The sequence below is a fragment of the Marmota marmota genome, unplaced genomic scaffold (genome assembly GCF_001458135.2).
Source record: "Marmota marmota marmota unplaced genomic scaffold, marMar, whole genome shotgun sequence".
Classification (NCBI taxonomy): Eukaryota; Metazoa; Chordata; class Mammalia; order Rodentia; family Sciuridae; genus Marmota; species Marmota marmota.
The window spans coordinates 41,656,453-41,682,565 of record NW_026000016.1 but is presented as its reverse complement, the minus strand read 5'-3'; the positions used below and the strand labels follow the sequence as shown (position 1 = coordinate 41,682,565).

The following is a 26,113-nucleotide window of genomic DNA, read 5'->3' as shown; positions in this document are numbered from 1 at the left end:
TGAAGACATTAAATTATATTTGTGGAATTTGTTCATTGTTAAATTCTAGGTGTGTGTGTGTGTGTGTGTGTGTGTATAGAAATGCATACAGTTGGGCTTACAAAATAATTTCAAATATATATATAATTGAAACACACACACACACACCCCAATATTCAGTTTTGTACAAAGAGGGTTGGGAAAAAAAGAAAGGAGATAAAATGTTTGAAGTAACTCTGCTAACATATTAAAAACTGCTATTTTTTTTGTTTGGTGGCAATAGAGATGGCCTCCTTTCCCTTTTCGGTTTTCTGTATTTTCTAATTTTCCTCCTATGAACTTGTGTTCTTTTATTGTAAAAAACTTTCTAAGTAACTATACAATTATTGTATTTACACAAGCATGTTTGTAGAAAATTTTGTCATATCCAATGAAGATTATAGAGTAAATTAATAAAATTAAACTGAAATTAGGATAATCATTTATTTTCTTTAATTAAACCTTCCTGGAAACATTAAATCATCCATAATACATCTCAAAACAAGTCATTTTGTACTATGCCAGATGCCAAAATCAAACATGGCTCTAACAGAGATGTAGTGGGATTTAAGAATTTCATAGAGCTGCAGGGAGAGTTCTTTGTTAAATTCAGACATAAAAAGATATATATACACACACAAAAAAAAAAAACCCAAAATGTAGAAAGAGAGGATCACCCACAAAGACAAACACCAAAGCATAGCATGACTCTGTGAAAAAAGTGTCCAAAACAATTGAGATCATAATTGTACATTTGCTTAAATTCCCCATACCTTGTGCTTTAAAAATTATGCTCTACTGCCAAGGATCAATGAATTGACAGCAATGGATAATGAAATAAAAACTACTTCACTGCCATTCTGATTTAAAATTCTTTGTCAGAGAAGACTATTAACCTGGAGGAACTAAACAATCATAGTTGACACAGGCAATCCTCATGGCTATATAAAAAAGTTAGCAGATTATGACTATAAAATCACCTTCACAATAATTATGAAATCATTGAAAAATGGGAGTTACTAGAATTTTAAAAGAGGGCAATAATTTTTGTTTCTGATTTTCTGAAGAGACCTTAATATTATACCTCATGAAAATATTTTAAGAAGACAATTCAAAAGTACTCAACATTAAGAGAGACTGCTTGTTTCCCCAAAATCCATTCCCTTTTGCAATGTGAGATAGAACCTTCCAAGTTAGAGAAACACATGATGGCCACATAAAGACTGTATATACCATCCTTCCTTGCAGAAGTTTTGACCTTGACTTAATTCTCAGAAATGGAACATGTGAAAAATCAATTCTGCAACTTCCAGATCATGTTTTTAATCAAAGTTATATGATGGATATGATTTCAAGAAACTGCTTTCTACTTTGCACACAGAGATGCAGGAACTTTCAGTTCTGCTAAGGAGGAGTCTTTGTCTACATTCTGCGATCTAAATTGACAGAGCTTGGTTGTTGGGCCTCAAAGACTGGAAAAGAACAATAGCTTCTAAACCATCAAAAGCATGAAAGGAGATACAAAGATGCTGAATAATAATAATAATAAACATTTAAAAGCCCCAATATGTGCAGAAATGTTCTTGAAACTTTGCATTTGTAGTATGATTTGATCCTTTGTTACTGAACCCACTGTTAGCACAGAGTGACTACTTAACCTGTTCTTGGATTGACGGCAAGAACCAAGAACACGGCAAGGGTTGGTATTCGAACCCAGGTAGTCACAGTCCAGAGTCCATGATCTTAAAATATTTTTTTTAACTCCTAGGGCTAAACAGCATGAGAATGTTTGAATTCATTCCTGTGAAAATTACCTTAGAAGCACAAAGATCAAGAACCTTCCTTGGAAAATAGTTCCTATTAGAACAGTTTTAAGATAACTCAGTCTGACTCAATTACAATTTCAAATCTAAGGCTTGTATTTTTTTCAACTATTTCTGATTTACTAATATCTTTTTCTTAAAGCTCTGAACTCTTCTTTAGGTCATTAAAAAGTAAATCCTAACTTATCTTTCTTGCCTGAAGTGATTATTATGATATCAGCTCTTGGACCTCTTGAGATATTCAGTACCTGCCACTGTCTTTAAAAAGTCTTTTTAAACTCTTCATTTTCTTCCTATCATCACAGAAATCTTGGAGAACTAAAGGTTAGAGCAATACTAATATTAAATGTAGTATATTTGTAATAGTATAATAAATACATTCTGATTAATTATTGTTGTTGTTGTTGTTATTATTATTATTATTATAAATAATTTACTGAACAGAGCAGTCTAAAGAATGAGGATAACAGAGGAGAAAAATCCCTCAAAGAAGTGAAACCTGAAAATGTCTTTCCTATTCCACAGTCTGATGTCCTACATTATACACATGGGCTTTCCTGGTAGAATATCAAAGACAAAACCAAAGAGCATTTATAAATATTTACATTTAAAAATATTGTTTTGAGAAAAGAAATCCTCATCAGCTTCTTTTTAATGATAAGTTAGGAAGCATTCCATTTTATCAAATGATAATGTATAGCTAATTCAACAAATTAGAAATAGAATATTTGTCTCAGAAGTTGTGATATGGGGGGAAAAGGAAAAACAAAGTCTGCCATAGCGGCTTCTCAGAGAAAAATTTCCTTTTTAGAAACAAGTTACCTGAATTAATGAGCTTAGCTGACTAGCTGACTAAATCATATCCTTTCCTCCCTGGAAACTCCTCAGATAGAAAATCCTTCAAAGGTTTCTGCTTATTCTCTGAAGTGCAGAGAAAGTCCCATTTTATTAAAAGTCTCTCCACCTCTAATGAAGGAGATTAGTTTTACTTTTTTCTATCCCAGCATCTTTAACAGAGAGAAAAGATAAGTGACTGAGAACAGGTGGTACACAAATCTCTCTCATGCAATGACTACTGAACCCAGGGCAAATAAGCAATCTAAATATGCAAATGTGGTCATTCATGTCCTTATTACCTGAAAATGCTAAACAATTAAGTGTGAAATCCTTTGGGGAATAATTTAGGCAAAACTGCTTTTATGAGCTGCACAACAGTGAAATGTATTCCAGTTCTCATTGGCCCATTTTATTATCAGTGTTGAGAACTTCACAGGAAGCTATCAAGACCTGTGGGACTCATCAATGTTAATTAACTTCAAGAAAAGACTAAACCTACAGAATGCATAAAGCACATTATGAGATGCAGCTCCTATCTCAAGATAATATGCTCTAAACTTAGAATGAAGGAAAGGGTCATAAACTGAAATGCCTACAAATACCAGGTGTCTGTCTAAGGAGGCACCCAGTTTTCAATTTTAACTACTGATGCTGCGTTGGAAAGTGGGTCCATTGTTGTTGGTGGGCTTGTGGGTCCAGGCCCTCGACTTGTACTTTTCAGATAACAGCATGGCCTACGTGGGAATATCTAAGCCTAGTGGTGGGAGTTCGGGTCCCAACTTCGCTATTTGCTAGCTGTGGAATATGTTATGGAACCTCTTCATGCCTCAGTTCCTCATTTGTGAAGTTCAGATGATGAGGATGGGAGTAATTTAGAAGTTTTCTAGAAGATTAACTATTAGAATCAGGGTCTGGTACAGAGAGCACTTAATTACTGTAAGCCATTCCTATCCTTTAAGAGAAGCCCAAAATTCTGGTTTGTATTTGAAATCTCTTAACTTTCAAATGTTGATAACTAATTTTTCTTTTAAAATTATTGGGTCAGCTAAATAAACCAATCCAAGCACAAGATCTGGCCCAAGGTCCTTGGCTGTGACATCTACGATAAGGTTATTTGAGACTCTTAAAAATCTCTTGGGACTTTCCACTTGTTTTAAGGTCAGGTATCCATTGCTCAGAATCATTATTTGCTATACTCTCTCTTTTCAAAAAGGACTTTTTATAGCTCACTCAAAGAATAAATTTCATTAAACTGCTTGTCATAAAATAAAATTTTAAAAAATCCGATGACAATTTAATAGAGGAAATAAAACAGAAAGTAAATATTTCAGAAAAGCAAAGCTCTGGAAACCTATAAACACTGAGGAGGAAAAAAAAACTGAAATAAGAAATTCTGTGAGTTTGTTCAGGTCACATTGTTAACTGAAGGAAGTAGCATATTAGATGGTCAAAAAAGATGTTTTTTTAAACCTTGAAATTTCTAAAAAGAGTCTTTGTATAATGGACATTTTGGACACTTTTAACAGAGCATATTAAGTAACAGTTCTATTGAAAAAGTGGAGACATTGTGTACAGAGCAGATCCTTAGTCCTTCAGGAGCAGCTTCAAGCACACTTATTCATAGTCATATAAAGATTTTGGCAAGAGGAGGAAAGTGGAGCGGGGAGTGGAGCCAGGTGCACCATGTTTAAGGTTATCTGATGATTCAGAGATGAAGCTTAGAAAACCTCCAGAAAAGAATTGTTACTATGATCTGTATTTCAGCTTTCCAAAATAACACAATTTTAGTTTGGGTTCATATGGAAACTCTACAGCTATTATTGATACCTTATGTATTGTCTAAAAGTCAATGATGTGTGGGGGTTGAGGAAAGAGATATGATCAAGTGAGAATGGGTGAATAGTACAGGAGGGCTGAGGATTCTCACAGTGTAAACTTTGAGACCATTCAAGTTCATGAGGGAGTCTGGAACAAAGGTTTATAATTAACTTACACCAAAAATAGAGGACAAACATTATCAGTCTAAAATATTTTTGAGAGCAGTTACCTATTTTGTCCTTCTGTTATAGAAAGATCTTACTCTAAATCCTATAGAGTGATTTATTTGGAGCAGGTCTGCATCCTGAGTGGTTCATAAGGTTCAAAAGAGCTGCAAAATATATCCTGAAAATGAGTGTGTGTGAAAATGTGTGCTTTTCTTGTCTTTCACTCTCCCTAGAATACAATGCCAGGGGAAGGGGTTATTGTTTGTTAGTTTCAGGGCATGCAGTAGTGCCTGGCACAAAGTCTGCTCTTAATAAATACTTGTTGAGTACATGAGCACATTTTTTTTAATTATGCATCTAGATACATACATGTATCTGAACTTTTTTGCATAAACAATTTTGGTTTTGGCATATTTCTATTTAACAGCTTCTGCTAGACATATTTGATAAATAGGTTCATTTAACACTTAAAACAGGCTACTTTATGCTTAGATGCTTCTTTGAAAAATGCTTACCATCTTTGAATGATCATGGTAGTGTCTTTTCTGAGATCACTTCCTTATTAGAACAAATATTTAAATCACTGGATAAATAAGCAAGTTAAAATGTCTATGTATTGTAGAAAGAAGATGATTTTTCACCATATTAATTCATCCATTCATTCATCACTCATTTATCATATACTTTATTGAGTACTAAGTCTGCACAAGGCACAGTGTAGGTTATTGGGTACATAGTCATGAGCCCATAGTTCCTGTCCTACAGAGGGATATGTGACCTTGGCAAATAACTGCATCTGGTTTCCTGCAGCAGGTGCTAGTGTAAGTGTTTGGTATTTATTAACTTATTTGCTTCATTGACAAATACTCTGTATGTTAGGTCATTATTATGTCCATATAGTTTTATTTCTTTTTGCTTAATTAAGTAGTGCCTAACACAGTGCTAGGCACACTACATGTATAGAAAATTACTTACTGAACCAAACCGCTTATGACCTGAAGGCAGAGGCAGTTTGGGAAGCATAAAACACATCTGCAGGGAAGGTTTCCTCCCTAAAGTTCATAAATCATTTGGCTCCCTCCCATAAAGAGTACAGAATATTTTAAGGAGTTCAGCTATCTCACTGGTAGGTATGCAGTTGACTTTGCCAATCAGTGTATGAATTTCTAGAATTTTTCATGCTAGTTAAGTGGCTGTGGAACATTTTCATATTAATTTGAGGCAGGAGCAACCCTCATTATAACTATTGCACTGAGTTGTTAGTCATGTGACAAATGGAAGGCTTTATGTCTACTCTCTTGCATCTCTAACCATTTTCTATAGGTTCTTCATTCGACCAAATTAAATTGTATATTATAGCTACGGAATTTCTTACAAAAGACAAAACTAATTAAGTTTGTTAATGATTAAACACTTTTAGTTTCACATATGCAGATTAAATTGATGCCTGAATTCTCCAAGGAGAAAACCTTTGAAAAGATATCACTGTGGCAACCTAAAGAAAATACTCATTCTGTGTAACCCAAAGTAAGATGCTGTATTTGATTTTTGTGTCAGCATGTTTAGAATGATCTAAATTCCCCTGTGAAATATGGGGCAAAAGGGGACAATGTAGACAATGAGTAATTCAAGAATATATAAGCATAGACTCGACTCTTCTCTCCTCTTTTACTCTCTTACAATCTATTTCTTTAATTCACTAAAAATATTCTCTTATTTCTCCAATACACAATGCCTGAATAGGCTAAAATATTGAAAGCGGGAGAATGAGGGTAAACTAGAATGAGGGACCCATTTAATAGATGTCAGCTGAATGTCCTAGAGGGGGTATGGCTTAAATGAACAGTCACAAAGATGATATTAATTAATGATTACTCAGGATCTAAGAGTAATCATTCAAATAGCATAGGTCATTAGATGAGATCTTGGAGTCCTGAAAGGAAACAGAAACAGGGAGGAGCTGAGGAATCTCTTCCCCTTTCCTACTATCTTTAGGGACATGCTTTGTGTGCTAAAAAATTCTCACCAACAGGGACAGCTCAACAAGGAGAGGAGAGATGTGCCAGACGTACACTTGTGCTGGCTCCTGGGCCTTGTCAGTCCTGCTGGGCTGCTTTGTGTAGCTTGGCATGGTGATGTGCTCAGAAAGGATGGATCAAAGCACACAAGAGCCAACAGTGAGAATTCAAAGGCAAAAAAAAAGGCTTCAGATGATCTGGAGAGTGTCTTGGTGTAAAGATTCCTGGTGTTTTAATTTCTTGTAGCATTTTTACCTTTTGTGGCTTTACAGAATTTACTATGGTTCAAGTTAAGTGCTCTGCAGGGTGCTTGCTTCTATCATTTTTCCTAATGAATCCACTATGAGAAAGGCTTGAGAAATTGATTATCTTATTTGGATATTCTTGCCTATTTGTGTAAGCTTTTCAAATCTTTTTGCTGGAACAAATGCATTGAGCTTCTTCCTGCTTCTGCAGGGGGAAACAAGAGATACAGGGATGCCCTTAGCTGCTAGAGATAAATCTAGCTACTTCTTAAGTGAATGACCACAGCTGGATGGCTGCTCCAAGAAATATTGTGAAAGTGGGTTAAGATAAGTATAGAGCCTTATTAAAATTTCAAGGGCGATTGAGACAGGCAGGATATAACAAATGGTGTTGGAGCTTCGCCAGGTCAACGTGTTAAAACTCACTCAAAGAAACAGATAAATTCGAGGTTGTGGCCTCTGTTCAAAAGTGCACCCAAAAAAACAATTCTCTTTTCTAAAACTTTTGATGATATTCCAGAATATTTGTTTCGTAGGTGACTCAAAGTAAAACTTGACCTCAATTTAATCCCTTTGGGCTCTGCAGAACTCAATTTTATGTAGAAAATTGTATAATTTTATCTTTATTTGCATTTTTTCTACTTATTAAATTATTGAAGTAATTAAAACACAAATTATAAAATGAGATTATCATATATGGAAGAAAAAGAAACAAACTTTAATGAAAAAGTACACAAAGGTGAATTCTTAATTCTGTCGTTGCATTGGAGATGCATAGTTATAAAACTTTTCATATTGTTCTCATTTGGGCAATAACTTTGTGTTAAAAAATCATGTCAGTGCTAAAAGGAAGACAAATAATAATTTCACTATTTGCCTTAGCTTTCTCAGGGTAAAAATAGGCTTAGATGTAAGTCCTATATCTCATGAAATTTATTCTAACCTTCTAGCCTAGACTATGGTGGTGATGTCTGTAACTTGTAATAAAATATTCTGTTAATATGAGAAACAACAAGCCCATTTTTCTGTTTTCAATGTACTTACTGTATGAACTTAAAAAAATATTCCCAAGAATCTTCTGTCATTTTCACTGATAATTAGAAAATAGAATTTCATTATGCAAATATACAAATTGCTTAGATACTACAACCAGGCATTGGTTGGCTAGTTTTCCATCACTATAACAAATTTCTGAGATGATCAACTTATTAAGAAAATGGTTTATCTTGGCCTACAGGATAGAGGTTTCAGTCCATTATTGGTTAGCCACATTGTTTGGGGTGTGTGATGGAACATCATGGTGGGAGCACTTGGTTGAGCAAACCACTCACCTTATGGCCAAAAAGAAAAACAAAAGAAAAGTGGAAGAGACTGGTGCCCTTTGATGGCACATCCCCGGTGATGAGAAGACCTCCTGCACACCCTGTCTCCTAAAGATTTCACCACCTCCTGATAGCAATAGGCTGGGGACCAAGCACCCAATACGTAGGCCTTTGGGAGACATATAAGATTCAAACTACAGCAATGATCTTAAGAGCCTGCTTTTGTATACATTCTTGGTTGTAAAGAACCAAAGAAGTTGTCTAAACCCACCAAACTCTCAGTGCAAATCTCATATTTCCTATTCACCAAACAGTTCTAATCACATAGACTCCTTCTTCAATCCAAGAGAGCTTTGTCCCATTTGTGGATAGTTTTAATTCTTTAAAAATACTGCTGTATCAAACTCAATCCTGCCTTTATTGTTATCTACAGTAGCACTAATTGCTGCCTTCAAATGAATGTATCATACATTTAATGAATATCTTGATCTGAATAAGTGAGTGCATTCCCTTTAAAACGAATTTATTGAACTATATGTGTATGATCTGCACAAATTTCTCTGTGTGAGATACTTCAATAAAATAGTCCCAAAAATAAATTAAAAGAAAGATGAGATCTTACCATATCTGAATTACTGTGATTTTATTAGAAGGTACTCTGCCTTTTGATAGGAGTAATTTTGAAGAAAACTTACTGAAGAAGGCAATGAACATAGATGGCTTCAGCAGAGATGCATCTGTGACATTTATGAAGTGTTTCACTCAGATCCTTTTTCTTGTTGGGCTCAGACTGCCCTAAGAGAAGTTCAGCCAAGCCTGAAATTCTTATGGCTCCATCTCATCAACATCAAAAGTGAACCCTGTTCTTATATTTTCTGAAAAGGTTGATAGAGTTTTGGATCTAAGAATGCTTCATATGATGGATTTATTAAGACCCATTGTAACTGGGGAGAAAAGCCAGGCGAGTAAGTGAATTAGAGAAAACAGAAGTGAGGAGTAAATCAGGTCACTCTGTGTCTTCAAGATAGCACTAGAACTATCTGGAAAAATCCAATAATAAACATGCAATGATCTAAATCATGGATACAGGTTAAATAAAAATTAACTTCTTTTGTGAGAAGCAGGAAGGTTTGCTTGATTCCATTCGAAAAACCTTCAATGGCTAGAATCTGCATTGTAGTGCAATGCTTAGGAAGTATCCGTAGTTTTACATGTGCCAAGAAGGGCTCACCCCACAGTTACATCTTGTCCATTCCCCACTGTTCACATACTATGGGAGATAGATCAAGGAGTCAAATGGAAAAAGAACGCTGACAACCATCAAATAACATCTTTATATGTCAACAAAACCTTGTGACTCTGCCTTAAGAAGATCACTCAATCAGCCTGGCTCTACTAAAACATCTAACTGAGAAAATTGCTTTTGTCACAAACCAATGAACTAAAAATATACACTGGACTCCAAGGTAGTGCCAGAGGGTAACAGTAGGCACAGAGCTGTGCCAGCTTTGCCTTAAGCTGTGATGTGTTTCACGACACAAATGATCCTAATCACATCCCCCAATAGTAATTTCTACAGATTTGGTGTGCTCCATTTTTGAAAAAAGGGGAGAAATCATAAAATTATAAAAATTTTAAAGATTTCATTTTTAAACTGTATATTACTAAAATATATGTATCTCACTAAAATAAAAGTTCTTGTACGACACTTCAATTTTTCCTCATCAATCCTTAAATTCTTGACAGGAAAATAGAAACTCCTGAAATAGCCTCCTGAAAATTGAAGGTCAATCAAAAGTAAGAGCACATTTTTCAAATTTTGTCAACTGGCAGGGAAAACTCAATTTATCAAAATTGGCATAGATTCTAATTTGAGCAAGAATTCTGAACCTCAATGAATTCCATCTGGCTCAGGAGAATCTTTTCTTTCTGGCTTAGAAAGAATCTTCCTAAGGTTAATCAAAGTTTTTAGCTGAAAAAGGTGAAACTTCACCTGCCGTTGTGGGTTTGATGATCAATATTTTTTACCGAGAGCTCTTGAGATTTAACTGAAACTTCAATTGAGTGATTTTAATATTTTTATACTCAACAAATATTTCTTGGACTCCTAATCATGAGCTAGGCACTGTGCTAGGTCCTGAAGCTATATCACGGTGAACACTTTTCGTCAGGACTGAGAAAGGGGAGAGCTGAAAAATAAACTGGAGTATGAGAAAGGGGGCATGTGAGCATGCGCACATATGCATAAGATTTGAGTAATTAATAATATGAATAAATTAATTACAGTAGAGGAGTAGGATATGGGCATATATATGTGTTGGGGTTCACAGAGAGGTGGCATTTTATTTAGAAAGACCTCTCTGGAAAAAGTGGCATTTGAACAAAGATCTAAAAGATCTAAAATTGTTCACTATGAAAGAGACTTTGAAAATCTCATTAATTATATAGCTTCAGGACCTAAAACAGTGCCTAGCTCATTAATCACTATGCAAAGATCTGGAGTCTTTCAGGCAAAAGTAAAAATAAATGCAAAGCCTCCAAGATAGGAGTGAGGTCCACCTAATTAAGTAACTTCAAGAACCCAGGCCAACTAGAGTAAAGAGGGAAAAATGTCAGGAAGTGAGTTTGGAGAGCAAGGTCAAGGGCAAATCATGCTTCTAAGGTATGTTTTGGGGTATGGGTTTATTCCAAGAATGGTCTCAACCATTCAACTGTTTAAATGGAAGACTCCTTATCAGGTGCACGTTGAAGTTACTCCAATATCTATGTGGAGAATGGGTTTAAGAAGTGGAGGATAAAACACCAAAAACTCAGGCTATTGCAGTAGCCAACATGAAAATGGTGGAGGTGGGGAAGCACAGCCATGCTTGGAACACATCTTGATGGAGAAGCTGAAAATTTTGTAGATGAATAAAATTGGGATATTAAAGAGAGAATTCAAATATGACTGAGCTTTAAGGTCTGACCGACTTGGTTAACATGCTGTTACCATTTATTGATATGGAAAACAAAATATTTTTATTGCTCTTGTAGTTTTGTGGGGCTGTGTGTGTGTGTGTGTGTGTGTGTTCTGTTTTTGTCTTTGTTTGCTTCAGCCTAATTTCTTTGTTTTGGAATTCATGGTGGCAGAAAATAAAAAGTTTTATTTGGGATATATTATACTTGAAAATCATTTTAGTTGTCTAAATGGAAAAGTTAAGGCACATTCAGGAGAGAGAGAATGTTAGGTGTTAACATATATACAAAATTTACTCTCATTACTTGAGATTTCCTGGGGAGTGAGTATGGGTAGAAAAAAAGATGCTCAAGTACTCAATCCTAGGAAACATCAAAACTTTGAAATTAGAAAACAAAAATATAAGAGCAATGCGGTACAAGTAAGTAGGAAGAAGACAGATATTAAGAAATTACAAAGATATTTTGTCCAGAATGTGGAATAGAGTAACTGTAACATGATAGTGTGATGTCAAGTCAGATGAAGACCCAAAATCAAGAGTTGAGTTGACAAAATGGAAATTCTTGACCAAGGAGTTTTCATGAGAAGTGGGAACAGCCTTGTTGGAAAGAGTTAGTGGGAAGTAAGAAAGTAGAGAGAGAAAGTATAGACCTGTCTTTGGAGGAGGTTGTCATGGAGAACTTCTCCTTGGTGGTAGCTGGAGGCACGTGTGTGTATTTTAGGGAGCATTTATTTATTTTTTCAGGTGGGAAGTAGGCAAGGGGATATGAAAGATTCAAGATAAAGTGGCAAGCCAATGATGCAAGATCCATAAGAAATAATTGCTAAAGACAAATTCCTGAGTCATTAAGAAGGAATGGGATCCAAAACTGAAGTAGTTTTAGGTGGAAATATTTTAAAGAGAAAGTAGGACAAACATGGGCAGGGGTCGAAAGGTGGCAAATACCTGAGTAACAGGTAAATAACGAGGTGTTGAAAGAGTCGGTCTGACATGCGCATTGGTGTCACTGCAAATTCTTGTTGGGTGTACCAAGAATGTAAGACCCTAATCACTTTTTACTTAGGCCATTTCTCATGAGTGCCTCTGCAGCAAGCAACTTTGAGGGTACTTCTCCCTTGGGACAAAAAATGATTGTCTTATTGCTTGCTCTGGAAACATCAGATTCCTCAAATTTGTTCTTCAGCTGTGATGCAAATCCTCTGCATTCACACTATCCACTTGAACTCATATCAAATTCCCTCAGTTGGCTCCGGAGCAAGGGGAATCTACAGAAGCATGATGCTTCTGCTTGCTATGCTATGAGTAATAAAGTATTTTGTCTTGGACCAACATCCAGAAAACAGTAACAGGTTAATTCATTAGTTTATGAGTAAGATAAAATTAAGTCTCAGACCCAGTAATTATGGCAATAAAGAGAGATGCTGAAAAGGCGTTTCAAAGAAAAATGTCAAGGGTCCTTTAGAATGGTTTCAGGGATAAGACTCCCTGGACTCTCATGCAAAGCGGTAGGTGAGCAAGTATGTCAGGGGCTCCCATTGTCCTACCTGTCAATCATTTATTGGGATTGAGAACAGGGAGTAGGATTGAAAGAAGTAGCTCAGAAGAGCATCTTGGTTGTTCCTGACTCTGCTCTCAGTGGGAGAAGGGACTTGTCCCTTAGATTCATCAGGGCAGACTGGCCAAACAATCACATGGTCAGCTGAATCCAGCAACAGCCACAGCTGTCAATTTAAACTCACCATATCATCCCTCTCCACATGCTATAAGAACAGATCAGCTCCTGTGAATTTGGTTGATCCTAAACTACTCTGCCAGCCTGACACAATCAATAACCGCTCCCAAACCTGCCCGGCTCTTCAATCTTGTGTGTGTGTAAACAGAGATTCTTCAAAGCTTGTTTCAGTCTTAACAATGTAAATTCACATCCCTCTCCTGATGCCCAAGCATCTTTGGGGCGTTGCCATACAGGGCAATTAAAGCTGTAACTACTCAGTGATACTATTCAGCGGATTAAGTGAACCCAACCAATGTACCAATGTTCTAAATGAAATGTAACAGCAAATTCCAAACTGGAGTATCACTGTGCCCCTTTGTGCTACATTTTTGTAGGTGGAATAATGTCTTTCCTTTAGGCTTATCTATCACCCCTGAAATTATTGGAAATGACTTCAAAGATCAGTAGGTCAATCTAAACTCCCTGTCTATATCCAAATGGGCAAGAGGTCAGCTTTCAAGTGCATTCCAGCCATAGGAAATAAGACCTCCTGATCTTGGGACTATTCACAATTTTCTGAGTCCACAACCCTATAGAATACATCTGAAGTAATATTACAGGTTGACCTGATTCTGTTGCTTAGAGTCCTCATGATAATATCCTTAATTAAATGTTGTGTGAGGCAAATTGAACAAAGCTGACCCTAATCTTTGCCAGTAAGACTAAACAAGGTAGTTAATGGAGTGGTGGATTCATATGAAAATTCCAATTTAACCAGGAACTTGTAGGATCATGGAATGGATTGCTAGAAGAGGCGATTCATGTGCATCTCTGCATTTTCTGGCTGAGAGTGCCACCAAAGCCCTGACTGTTCTTTACTCTGGCCTTTTCTTAGGGTTGGTTTTCTAGCAAGCAACTTAGAGGGATGAAGTAATGTGCTATCAGTCAAAGAGCAGGTTTCTTACTGCTTGTTCTAAGGTCAGTGAATTCTATAATTCAGAGTTCTTCAGCTGTTACACAAATCTACCTGTGCAGTACTTGCCTGGGTTCATGGAATGTCAGTTCTATGGTAATTGAGTGCAAAAATAATCGCTGTAAACATGGTGCCCGTGTTTGCTGTGACTTCGTTTCTGACCCATGTCTAATGTCTTCTGCCACATGTAGTAACAGGTTATTTACAAGCTTATAAGAAAGATAAAAATCAAATATTAGTAGGTTTGGTGGAGTAAAGGTAAGGTAGTTATTTTCCTGTGTAAAATGAGAAACTTGATAATCAACTAAGATTAACAAAGAAGGAGGAGGTGTTAGAAGTTTGAAGGAAGAGATAAAATTTTTATCTTAGGAAGTACAGCTCTGAAAGGATTGTGGTCTAGTGCCAAAGGGCTCCTTGAGATTTGGGCTAATAAATTTAAGGTGATGTGAGTTCAGTTCAGTGTGTGCCTTATGAGTTTTTCTCCACCCACATTTGAATTGCCCATAGAAGTGGAGAAGTCACATTTAACCATAATTGTACTTTTGCTGGGCAAATACAAGGAGAGACAGAATCAGGGAAGCTGAGAGTATATGCAAGGGAATAGTTATAGGGCTGGACCACAGAATCTTAACCTAGACAAAAGGCAATGAGTTAAAAAATGGTTAATATAATAGACAAGGACAATGAAAATATAAGTGAGTTTGGGAATATAAGTGAATTGGAAAAATACAGTTTGTATTCAGAGAACAGAGTGATTGAAAGTGAGTTTTTCATGGAGATTATTGGTGATGACAAGGTCTAGATTGTGACCAAAGTGTGGAAAGGAGTGGGGGAATGGTCAAGCAAGAGAGGCAAAATGTTGCATGGATCATCTACATTAGTGTTAATAACCCCAAAACGATGAGAAAGAGTAAGATATTAAAATATTTGGTCACTGAAGGGGAGGTACTAGGAGATACAAAGAATATCATAAGAAGGAGAGGTGGTGGGCAGCATCATCCAAAGATAACATGCATCAAAATGAGTTGGGATTTTGAATGAAGAGGGAGGAGTAGTTGTCTATATGCAGCAATAAAATGGGAAAGACATTTAGCTTACCTTTGGTACCAGTTGGACATGGGATTTGGAAGAAGAATATAAGACAGCCACCTTTTGAGAGGGTTGCAAATCAGTGTCCTGGGAAAAAAACTAGATTTTAATGTAAGGTGAAGAAATTTTTCAGAAAAGTTGAGGACTGTGGTAATTTATAATAGACTTAGGGGTTTCAGCATATAGTGAAGAGTTCAGAAAGGGGTGCAAAATGGCATGAAATTAGGGAATATACAGAGCATTCTGGGATAAGAGACCAGGGCTTGATGGACAACCAGAGATGCTGGCACTTCTGTGGATGACTGAGGTAAGCAGACATGGAAATCATGGTGGGATTGTTCCTGATGGACTTTAGGGGAAATCATAATTCTAATTACATCTTCTTAAAGAATTATTGATTAAGTAATCACTAGGGTGAAATGAGGAGGATTACTATAGAAGGGGTAAGTTTTGGCCAAGAGTTTGAATCTAGAATATTCCCCAAAAGCCCTTGTGTTAATGATTTGGTCCCAGCTTGGTGCCATTGGGAGGTGGTGAAGATATTAAGAGGGGGGGTCTTAGTGGAGGGTCTTCTGGCCATTGGGGGTGTGTCCTCAGAGAGGATTGTAGGACACCCATGGCTTCCTCTGTTTTGGTTTTTGTTTTCCTTTCCATCCTGACCATGAGGTGAAGAGTTTTACCACACATTGCTGCCATCATATGTTGCCTCGCCACACGCCCAAAGCAATGGACCAACTGGTCATGGACTGAAATCTCCCAAACTGTAAGCCAAAACAAATCTTTCCTCTTTATGAGTTCATTACTTCAGATATTTTGTTACAATAATAGGATACTGATTAACACAATGTATAACAAAAACCTCTTTGGGGAAAGATATCTAATACTTCAGTAAAACAATTAGTTGATTGAAGGTTTTGGATACTTCTCTTGGACTGAGATCTGAGTTTGTCAGGGATGAAGTAAGTTCCAGATGAATATGTATGTTGTGGTGGTTGGAGAAAGGATTCAGGTGATAGCAGGTGCTTTTGGGGTGCCTACGTATATATGTCAGAAGAAAGGTTCAATAAACAACAACAGCAGTGGCCCTTGGTAAAAGGGCTTTAACTGCAATGTCAGTGATATTGGTCTTCCGAATTATCAGCACACTTAAAGAAAACACTGGGGGATCTGGGTCAGCTGGGAGAAGACATGGGGTGTTAAGATGGACATCCTCATGGGCAGCAAACACATAGCTGACCAAGTCTATGAAGGTTTGCAGTATGGCTTACTGTAAGCACAATTCCCAGGATCCTCAACTTTTCTTTGAACATTTTCTTCAACTTCTTGCTCTAACAAATATCTAGCCATACGCAGAAAAAATATTCCTTTACTTGAAACTTTTTATAATGGGGATGGCTCACATCTCTCATATGGAAATAGAATCCTGGTGAAAATCAACCATTCAGGCCTTCTTAGTCTCCACAACAGCATCTATGGTGTGATAATGGGGATTATTGAGACTTTAATTATAAATTTCCTGGCAAAGAATTAATGATGCTTTCATTCTTTTGTTTTAGAAAAGAATTTTTTTCCCCAAGATTTTTTGGCCAGTATACTTGAATTAGAGAGTTGGCATCTGTCTTCTGATGATTCACTCATGAGCTTTTTTCCTAGTTTAGTTTATGTGACTTCAAGTCAACAAAAGAATGCTAACTCAATTAAGCAGTCAAAGCCCAGGATGCCATGTTTATCTATCTCATTCACTTGGGTCTCTCACACATACCCATTTCTGTCTTGTTCTTTATTTGGTCTTCCAAATCGTAGTCATTAAATTTCTCTTATGACCATAACATTTTTGTAGATCATAGCAAATACCCAATAAATATAATTTTCAAAATTAACATATATATGTATCTATATGCATATATATATGTTTTACCACTCATTACTGCCATCATATGTTGCCTCACCACACACACACACACACACACACATATATATATATATATAATACTATATATATATATATATATATATATATATATATATATAGTATACTATATATATATAAATATATGTGNTATATAAATATATGTGTGTGTGTATATGTATATATATATATATATATATATATATATATAAATTAGACCTGCCCTAATTATTGTAGTACACATAGTAAGAAAATAATACAAGAAGGAATATGCTCATGTAAACTATTCATAGTTTTGTTTATAGAAATTAATATATATAGTAAAGGCAAAAGTAAATGAGCTGACTATGTTGAAAATATTAAAATAAACATTTTATTAAGTTAATAAAGATTGAAGCAAAGTTAGATCTTTTAGAATTATAGTTTTGTATGTGTATAAGATATCTATCTGTTCAAGTTACTTAGACTCTATGTTCTCAAACTTGAAATTGTAAGGAAAAAAATGAGCAATGAGCCCAAAATGAAGTCAGCAAATGAACCAATTCTACTGAAAATTTCTCTTTAGGAAGAAGATACTGTCCCATGCGTCTCATTGCTTCCTACCACCTGAAGGTTTGGATAATATATGTTTGGCTCTACATGGCTATTTTAGTTGGATTTAGGTAAAGTGAGAGGATTTTTAATGTTTTAAGGAAAAGTGAACACTTCATTTTTAGCAACATTTTTCTTGAAGCAGATGAACTTGAGAAGGAGAGCTCTGTGCACTGTCACTTTGCCAGGTGGCTCTCATCGGGGTGTTCATTGTTAAGAACCCTGCTATTTCTGCCTGAGGTTTGAAGCCAGGACTTCACAGGATCCCCTGCTGCACTCCTCAGTTTTTTCCATGCAGAGAGCAGATGGGTGAAGCAGAATAAAATCCCAGCCTCAGAGGCAGCAGTGTAGCATTCCAGGCACAGGTGACAGTGTTCCGCTTAGTTGGAATAAACGCTAATTGGAGTTGCTGAGTGAAAGTTAGAATTGAAAATTGGACTTGGTTTATACAGCAGTTTGGAAACTTGTGAAATGTATTATTATGACAATATTTTGATAAACAAAAATGAATTTTTAGTGTGGTTCTGGGGATTGAACCCAGGGCCTTGTGCATGCAAGGCAAGAACTCTACCAACTGAGCTGTATCCCCAGTCCCCGCAAATGAAATGTTAACATTAAAAATAAAACATCAATTGTTTCCAAAGTAGATGTGTTGGTTAGGACAGGATAGTTCAAGGACAAGCACTGAGGTCCTGAGATCTTCTTTTTTTTTAATTTTCAGAAGTAACATATTCAATTGTATTTAAATAGGCTAACTTATCAAGCTGTTTGGGTTCTTATAAGTTCCACTAAATTCTTCTGGACATGAGAGAATACATAAGTCCTCCTTACTGATTTGTGTGATTGTGCCTTTTTATAGTCTCACTATGTCAGTTATCATATTTTCATGTATTTTTCACATCTTTTGCTTCAAATTCTTTCAGTTTCTTTGGAGAAGAGGACATATATTTTCATCATTATGTTCCTAGAACTGAGTGAGCCCCGTGTCCTGGACTGAAAATCTAAAGCATAACAGAAGGAAGCAGCCAACATTCCTTCTTGTAGCGGTCAAGGGTGGTCATAGAAAATAAAGATAATTTACTGATTTTGGAATGGACTGAACAGTTTTATTCAACAACAAGCCTTTTCCAATTATAGATTTATTTAGCTTATCCTTAAAAGTATGTGAATGTGTGGATTTAAGTATATGCATAGACCTTTAAATCCAGTGTTTATACTACATTCTAAAATTTGATATGTGCACTTTTGAGCACAAATAGCTAAGACAAGATGTAAGTGTATTTTGTAAAGGTAATTTTTTAGTGATTTTGAGGAATGGGAAAATAGTAACTTTTATTGCATCTAGAGGCATGATTCGACTCTAATTGTTAATATATGAAAAGGGATCTTTAGATTTTTTCTCAAGTAATCCATTGAATGAGATGTTTAATCTTTGGGTCATGATAACTTGTTTTACTTCGTAGAAATCCCAGAAGAAACCTTGAATAAACGTTGACCTCCTTCAGGGGTTTCTGGTTCTTCTCACTAGAATCCCACCTCCTGCACCCCTGTTTTTACTACAGCTCACTCTCCATGGTGTAGAGCTCCCTCTATCTCCATCTTTCTGAGTGTTATCTTCCCAGACTCCCAGTTATTTTTTCCCACTCCACTGTCTATCAGTTTTGCATTAAAAGAAGTTAGAAAAATTACATGAACTATGAAAATATTTTAATATGAAAGATAATCACCCTAGTAATGAGAAGTAAGAAGCACATTCCTAATGATAACTTTAAAAACTGGGAATAGTTTGTTACTATGTTTAACAATTCTGATGGTTTCCTTAAGTGAAGCTGTGTCATTAAACATATGATCCATGAGCACATTTCTCATTACAATGGAAAATTATTTTAATCTAACAAATGAGAGAACTGCAAATAGATAGAGTGTATGAAAAGTAAATTATGTCTTTTCTTTGTAAAAAAGAAACAAAAAGGATATATAAAAAATAAAGATAAAATAGAGCTGAATGTCCAAATTTCTAGAGTAGAGTATAGGCAAGAAAAAATAGTTAACATTTACTATTAATAAGTATATTCATCTCATCAATTACATTAATGATATTTTCATCTTGATATTATAGGGGAAATGAAAAGAAAATTAACATCTGTTTTTCTCCCTAAAGCCATTAAAGAAAATGATTCTTTTATCATAATACTTGGGTATTTTAAAATGTGACTTCTGGACAGGAGCGTAGGCTTGACATCTCACCCTTTGCCTCCCCACTAGTCACAATACAAACAGTACGTAACAACAGCAGAGACTTTGAACATGGAAAAGAAGGTGAACTTGTTAGGACTGGAAGACCAACAGAGCATGGGGGCTTTTACCACACCGGCCCAACACAAAAATGTGTCCCATAGAGGCCAGCTCAGATAGGCTCATTCCTCCTCCAGGTTGAACCAGGGTCTCACGTACAATACAAAATGAGCCCCTCAAGTCCTGGCAAGGGGAATTAAGCAGACCCCTGCTGGTTTAGAAAAAATCAACTAGAGAAAGAGCTTAGCTCCTCTCCTGGTGAGACTTTACTTCCCCACCCAGAGATGTGGCCAAGGGGAGTATGCCCAACAACAGACAGGCATGTGATGATGTGTTTTCCTTCCTTAGCAGGTTTCTGAAGCTCTTCATCCCCATGAAGGCCTGGAGGACCTCAACAAAAGGGATTGTACCCCAGAAAGCACCTTCCTTGAAACATGCTCTCCATCCCACTGAGGTTGGGAGAAGCCCAGCCAAACACATGTCCAGTCAAGGAGGCCTCCTCATTCTCATGGACCTAAAATTCCCCTCCCTCAACACCTTCTGACCACTCAGGGACCATCAGAAGAGACCAGTGGGAGCCCCAGTGGCACAAGATAAACTAAGAATATCAAATATCACTGCAAAGACTGGTTAAATGATGACTTAATTCATAGTCCACACAGGTAGACCAGGACCTATTCTCCAAACATAAGAAGTTGACTGCCTGCTAAATTTAAAAATTCAAGTAAGATTCTAAATTCCCTAACATTATATCTAAAATGTCTGGGATAAAGCTAAAAATAACCTATTATTTCAGGGATCAGGAAAACCACAACTTAAGGAAAAAGGAACATTAACTGATGCAACACTGAAATGAATCAGTTGTTAGCATTATCTGACAAGAATTTTATAGCAAGCATCATGAAAATGATTCAATAAGCAATTATAAATCTCTCGAGAAGAAAGAAAAATAGAAAATATCAGCAAAGAAATAGACATTATTAAAAGAAAAAATTGGAAATTATAGAATTGAAAAATAAAATAGAAAAAATAAACAACTTCCTGGATTGGTTAATAATAGAGAGGAGATGAAAAAGGAAAGAACCAGTGAGTTTGAGGACAGAGAGAAAAGCAACAGAGAGAAAAAATATGAGGGAAAAAAAATGATCAGAGTCTCAGAAACCTATGGGAAAAAAAGACCCTAAATTTGTATGAACAGAGTCCTAAAAGTGGAAGAAAAAGAGAGTGGAGCTAATAGTCGAAGGAAAATTAGCTAAAAATTTCCCCCGTTTGGCAAAGGACACAAATTCACAGATTTGAAAAGCTGAGTGCTATGGTTTGCATAAATGTCCCTCAAACACCTGTGGTCACCAGCCCACAGAACTATTAGGAAGGAGTGGAAACTTTATACCGTGGAGCCTACAGGAAGGAAAGCAATTGGGAGCATGCTCTTGAAGGGGGCATTAGGACTCCAGCCCCTCCTCTTTGCTCTTGGTTTCCTTCCCAGCCACAATAAGATGAGGAACCTCCTCTGCAACACCCTCCCTGCCGTAATGCACTGCCTCACCCAGGCCCAAAGGCAGCAGTGCCAGGTGATCAACTGAACCTCTAAAACATGAGCCTAAATAAACCTTTTCTCTCATGAAGTTGAATTTTTACAGTAAAGAAAATTTTACTGAGTAAATCCCAAGTAGAATAAGCGCAAATAAATAAACACCAACATATATCAGAAGTAAATTTCTGAAAATTAAGAACAAAAGGGAAAAAATGCTAAAGATAAAAGAGGAAGTTAGCCAGAAAGAAATAATGTATCATTTGTAAGGATCACCAGTTCCAATGGCAGAGGTTTTCTCATTACAAACCTTGGGGTACAGAAAGAAGTGCTGTGGATTTTTCAAATTCTAAAAGAAAAACAGAGTCAATAATGAATTCTATATTTAACTATCCTTCAAGAATGAAGGGGCCGGGCACTGTGGTGCACACCTGTAATCCCAGGGGTTTGGGAGGCTGAGGCAGGAGGAGTGAGAGTTCAAAGCCAGCCTCAGAACGTGAGGCATTAAGCAACTCAGTGAGACCCTGTGTCTAAATAAAATACAAAATAGGGCTGGGGATGTGGCACAGTGGTTGAGTGTCCCCCCAAAAAGAAAGAATGAATAGGCAATAAAGATTATCTCAGACTAAGGAAACTAAAAGAAATTGTCACTAACATACCTATCCTTAAATTTTACTAATGTTTTTTAACAGAAAATTACAAAAGAAGAATCTCAATGACATGGGAAAAAGAGAAAAAACAATGGGGAGAACAAAAATATAGGTAAAAATGTAAGTTTTCTAAACTATATATAATGATTAAAATAAACATTATAATACTTTCTGTTCCCTATTGCTAAATAATACATGGATCAAAGAAAAGGCCTCAAAGACAAGGTTGAAAATACATATAACCAAATTAAAATTAAAGTGTGGCATGTGAAAATATGTGGGATGCAGCAAAAGCAATATTGAGTTAAATTTATACTGCTAAATCCTTGCAATAAAAAAAAAAAAACTAAAAGAAAAATAAACCTGAAGCAAACTGAAAGAAGGCAATAATAAGGAACAAAAATCAATGAAATTGAAAACTGGGTAACAGAAAAAAAATTAATGAAACAATAAACTTGTTCTTTAAAAATAAAAATCAATGAAATTAATAAGCTTACAAAAAATGGAGAGAGACAATATAGACCATCAACATCAGGAATGAATTAGAGAAATCACTACAAATCCTATAGCTATTATAAGATAATAAGGCATCACTGTGAGCCAAATTACGCTCATAAATTTGACAAAAAAAAATCAGCACCAACATAGAGGATCTGATCATGTAGATAATCTAGTTGACAAATATAGAACATAATGTAGTTAACAAATATAGAACACTCCACCCAACAACAGCAGAGCGTATATATATATATATATATATATATATATATATATATACACACACACACACACACACATATATATACACATATATATACACATTCCTCACAGGGGAATGCATTACAATTCTCTCCACCAGGAAGTATTACAGGCTTAAGACCCATTGCTATGCAGCTAAGTGGGAGTCAAAGAGATCAAAGACCACTAGAGGAGATTATCTCCCCAACACTAACAAAGGAATATATAGAAACTGAATAAAACACAACATTATTTATAATCACCCCAAAGAAAGTAATAAATAAAAGTGTATATTTAGTATAAATTTAACAAAAAATGCTTAGGGTCAGTGTGTGGAAAATGACTCAAGAGTAAAAAGAACAATCCAGTTAGAAAGGGGCAAAAGACATTGGAGAGATATTTTGCTATAAAAGATAAACAGATCAAATAAATACAGGAGAAGTTGTTCAACATACTAGTTATTAGGCACGAATTAAAACCACAATGGCATATCACTGCCTATCTATCATAATGTCTTATTAAACTTAAAAAAAAATAATAACCAAATGTTAGTGAGGATGTGAATAAATTGGATCACTCACTAATACATTGCTGATGAGAATGGAAAATAGTCCATTGGGAAAACTGGGTGAACTATACATGGGATTCCCTGTATTATTTACATGAAGTAATATTTCTTATTACTTCATGTAAATCTACTATTATCACTTAAATGGTTTAATTAAAAAAACATATCCAAACATATTTATGTATACATATTCATATATGCACATACATACCGTTTATATATTGTATATATATTCTGTATATATACACATACATACCAGTTTTAACTATTAGAGTTATATGTATTTAGCAGTATATATAAGTATATATATATATATATTTGTTTATGTACATATACAGTGTGTGAATATATATATATACCTTTATGTGTATGTATATTACTATACATATTAATGATACATACATATCATTAACATATTAATGTATATATCATTATATAGTAAGTAAGTAGGAGAATACTTAGAGGATTCATGTTTGTATCCCCAGTCTGCCATTTTCAGTTTTTGTGTCAAACTGAAGTTCATGGAATGAACAATACATGAAATTCTTGTTCATGAAATTTGTTTTCTCTTTATTTTAGGTAAGACTAGATTTTTCAGTCTTCACTACAGTAAAATGTGGTTGTATGACTAAATTTCAATCAGTGGAAGGTGGATAGAAGAGTCCCATTACTCATGGGGCTCCACTCGTAAAACCTCCAGGTTTCATATTCTACTTTCCTTCCTTCTCCAGCAACTTGCTGCAAAAGACGACAATAAATTCAGAAGTTGAGTTTGAAAAGGGAGGGAAAAAAGAGAAGAGGCTGTGACTCTGAATCACCGTTGGAAGGCAACTGATGATAGGAACCCATTTTTTTGGAGTTCACATGTGTGAAAATAAACAATTTCACTAAGCCTCAGAGATGTGGTCAATCAGAACCTCTTAATTCATTTAATCATTTTTGGCAGCCCTTCAGAAATCAAGTCCAACACACTTTTCTAGCATATTCTACTGCCTGTTCTGTTTGAATCTGTTGGTCATCTGTGCCCTTTTATCTGATAAGGCAATATTAACCATATCCTCTGCTGTGATAGAATCCCCTCTCTATACCTAAACCAAATATTTTAGAAACAAATTATAGTCACCCCTACCTTGTTCCAAGAAAGATTTAACTAAAAAAAAAATGCATACACTGTACCAAAATCAAATAACTTGGAAAGAAAGAAGAAAAAAAAAGAGAGACACATTAAGAAACAGAAACAGGAAATTGAAATATCCTAGGGGTGAGATAAATATATAACAGAAAGACATTTATGTCTCTATAAAACATGTTTAGACATCTGGCTACATCATCGTTATTTGTAGCAGCCTACATTATTGGGAAATATGCATTACAAAATTTATTTCATGTTTGTTATTTATCAAATTTTGTTTGCATGCCTTTAAAATGTAAGGTAAAAGGTGTGCAAGGAAAATACCACTTATCCTGATATTGACACTGGAGAGGTCTTCTTCTATGTGTTCTCATAAAGAGGACAGCACATGAGCAAATAAACATTTTCTTCAGCAACCTTACACAAACACTACCGAAAAACAAATTCATTAATCTTCAAAGCTGAAATATTAAAAGAAAATCCCAGGTGTAAATAGAGTAACCCACCCATTTTCACTTATCCCTTATTACTTTTCTCAGAAATCCCCAATAAAAACTAAAATATTTTCCTGAAGTGTCTTTCACTAACCTATTGAGAAAAAAAAATAAGGTGGAAATCTAAATTATAATTTATTTTCTCACAGATATCTATGCAATTGTGGATAATTGCTGCTTATTAACAAATTGGGGACTGTATCAAAAATTCTGAAAGCTTTCAGAACATTAAGCAGACCCAAACACAATTGTCCATTGGAAACCTCTGGGTTTTACAGTAAGAATAAATAAAGATAGAGCATAAATTTAAATTTGATGTATAAAATGACTTTAGCTATAGAATAGTAGCAAAATATTACTTGAAACTAGATAATTGGTCTCAATATAAGTAGAAATAAGTACCGTGACTTTGTTAGCAAATTCAAATAACACATAAAATTTAACATGAAAATTAATAACAAAATATACCAATACTTTTGCTTTTCAAGGTAAATAATTTGTGGTATACTGAAATTCCCAGTAAGTGTATGAAAATTTTTACCCTTTTATACACTTCTTCTGTTCCTATAGTTAACATTTTCCTCCTGCAGAGAGGAATTATGAGATGTGAGCCAAGATTCTTCTCAAGCCCACAAGGGGGACCCTTTGCACCATGGCAACACAGTTTACGTAGCACAGGTTTTACTGCTAATACACCATTTGGTTAAATCCATAGTCTGCCATCAAGTGAAGAAAGTCATTTCCTGTCTCCTTGGCCTCACCTGTGAATCCAGGCTGACAGATACAAACGTAGCCCGAGGCTTCAAGGTAGCTGAATAAAGAAGGCAGCCCAGCAATACGACCATATTGTTTCTCTGAGGACAGCTCTATGCATTCCCCATCAGACTGGCAGGGGTTACTCTCGCATTCGTTGATGTCCATCTCACACTGGGCACCTGTGTATCCTGCAGGATGAAAGTTCAGAGAAGCCGCTGAGTCAAAGCTCTTAAATCATAGAGCATATGCCTGAAAAGAGGCTGACCACTGTGCTGGCGCCAATTAGCAAGGTGCCAATGCTAAAAGAGCTAGCCAGGGGAATCGGGTAAGAGGAGGTTTACGTGGAAATAAATATCAGTAGCAATGGAATCACTTGCTTAATTTGGCCAATTTTTTTAAAAAAAGATTTGATTAATAAAGCCTGAAATAAAATGGGACTTCAGGGTAATCTTGATTTAATCTGAACAT

At 35.6% G+C, this 26,113-nt stretch overlaps 1 protein-coding gene across 1 annotated transcript in view; it reads right to left on the bottom strand.

Moving 5' to 3' along the window:
• Positions 1–26,113, bottom strand: part of Crb1 (crumbs cell polarity complex component 1) — a 193,429-nt gene that overhangs the window by 88,434 nt on the left and 78,882 nt on the right. Inside the window, exon 5 of the mRNA XM_015483387.2 lies at positions 25,651–25,833. Coding sequence (XP_015338873.1) covers positions 25,651–25,833 — 183 coding nt within the window. The remainder of the gene's footprint in view (positions 1–25,650; positions 25,834–26,113) is intronic.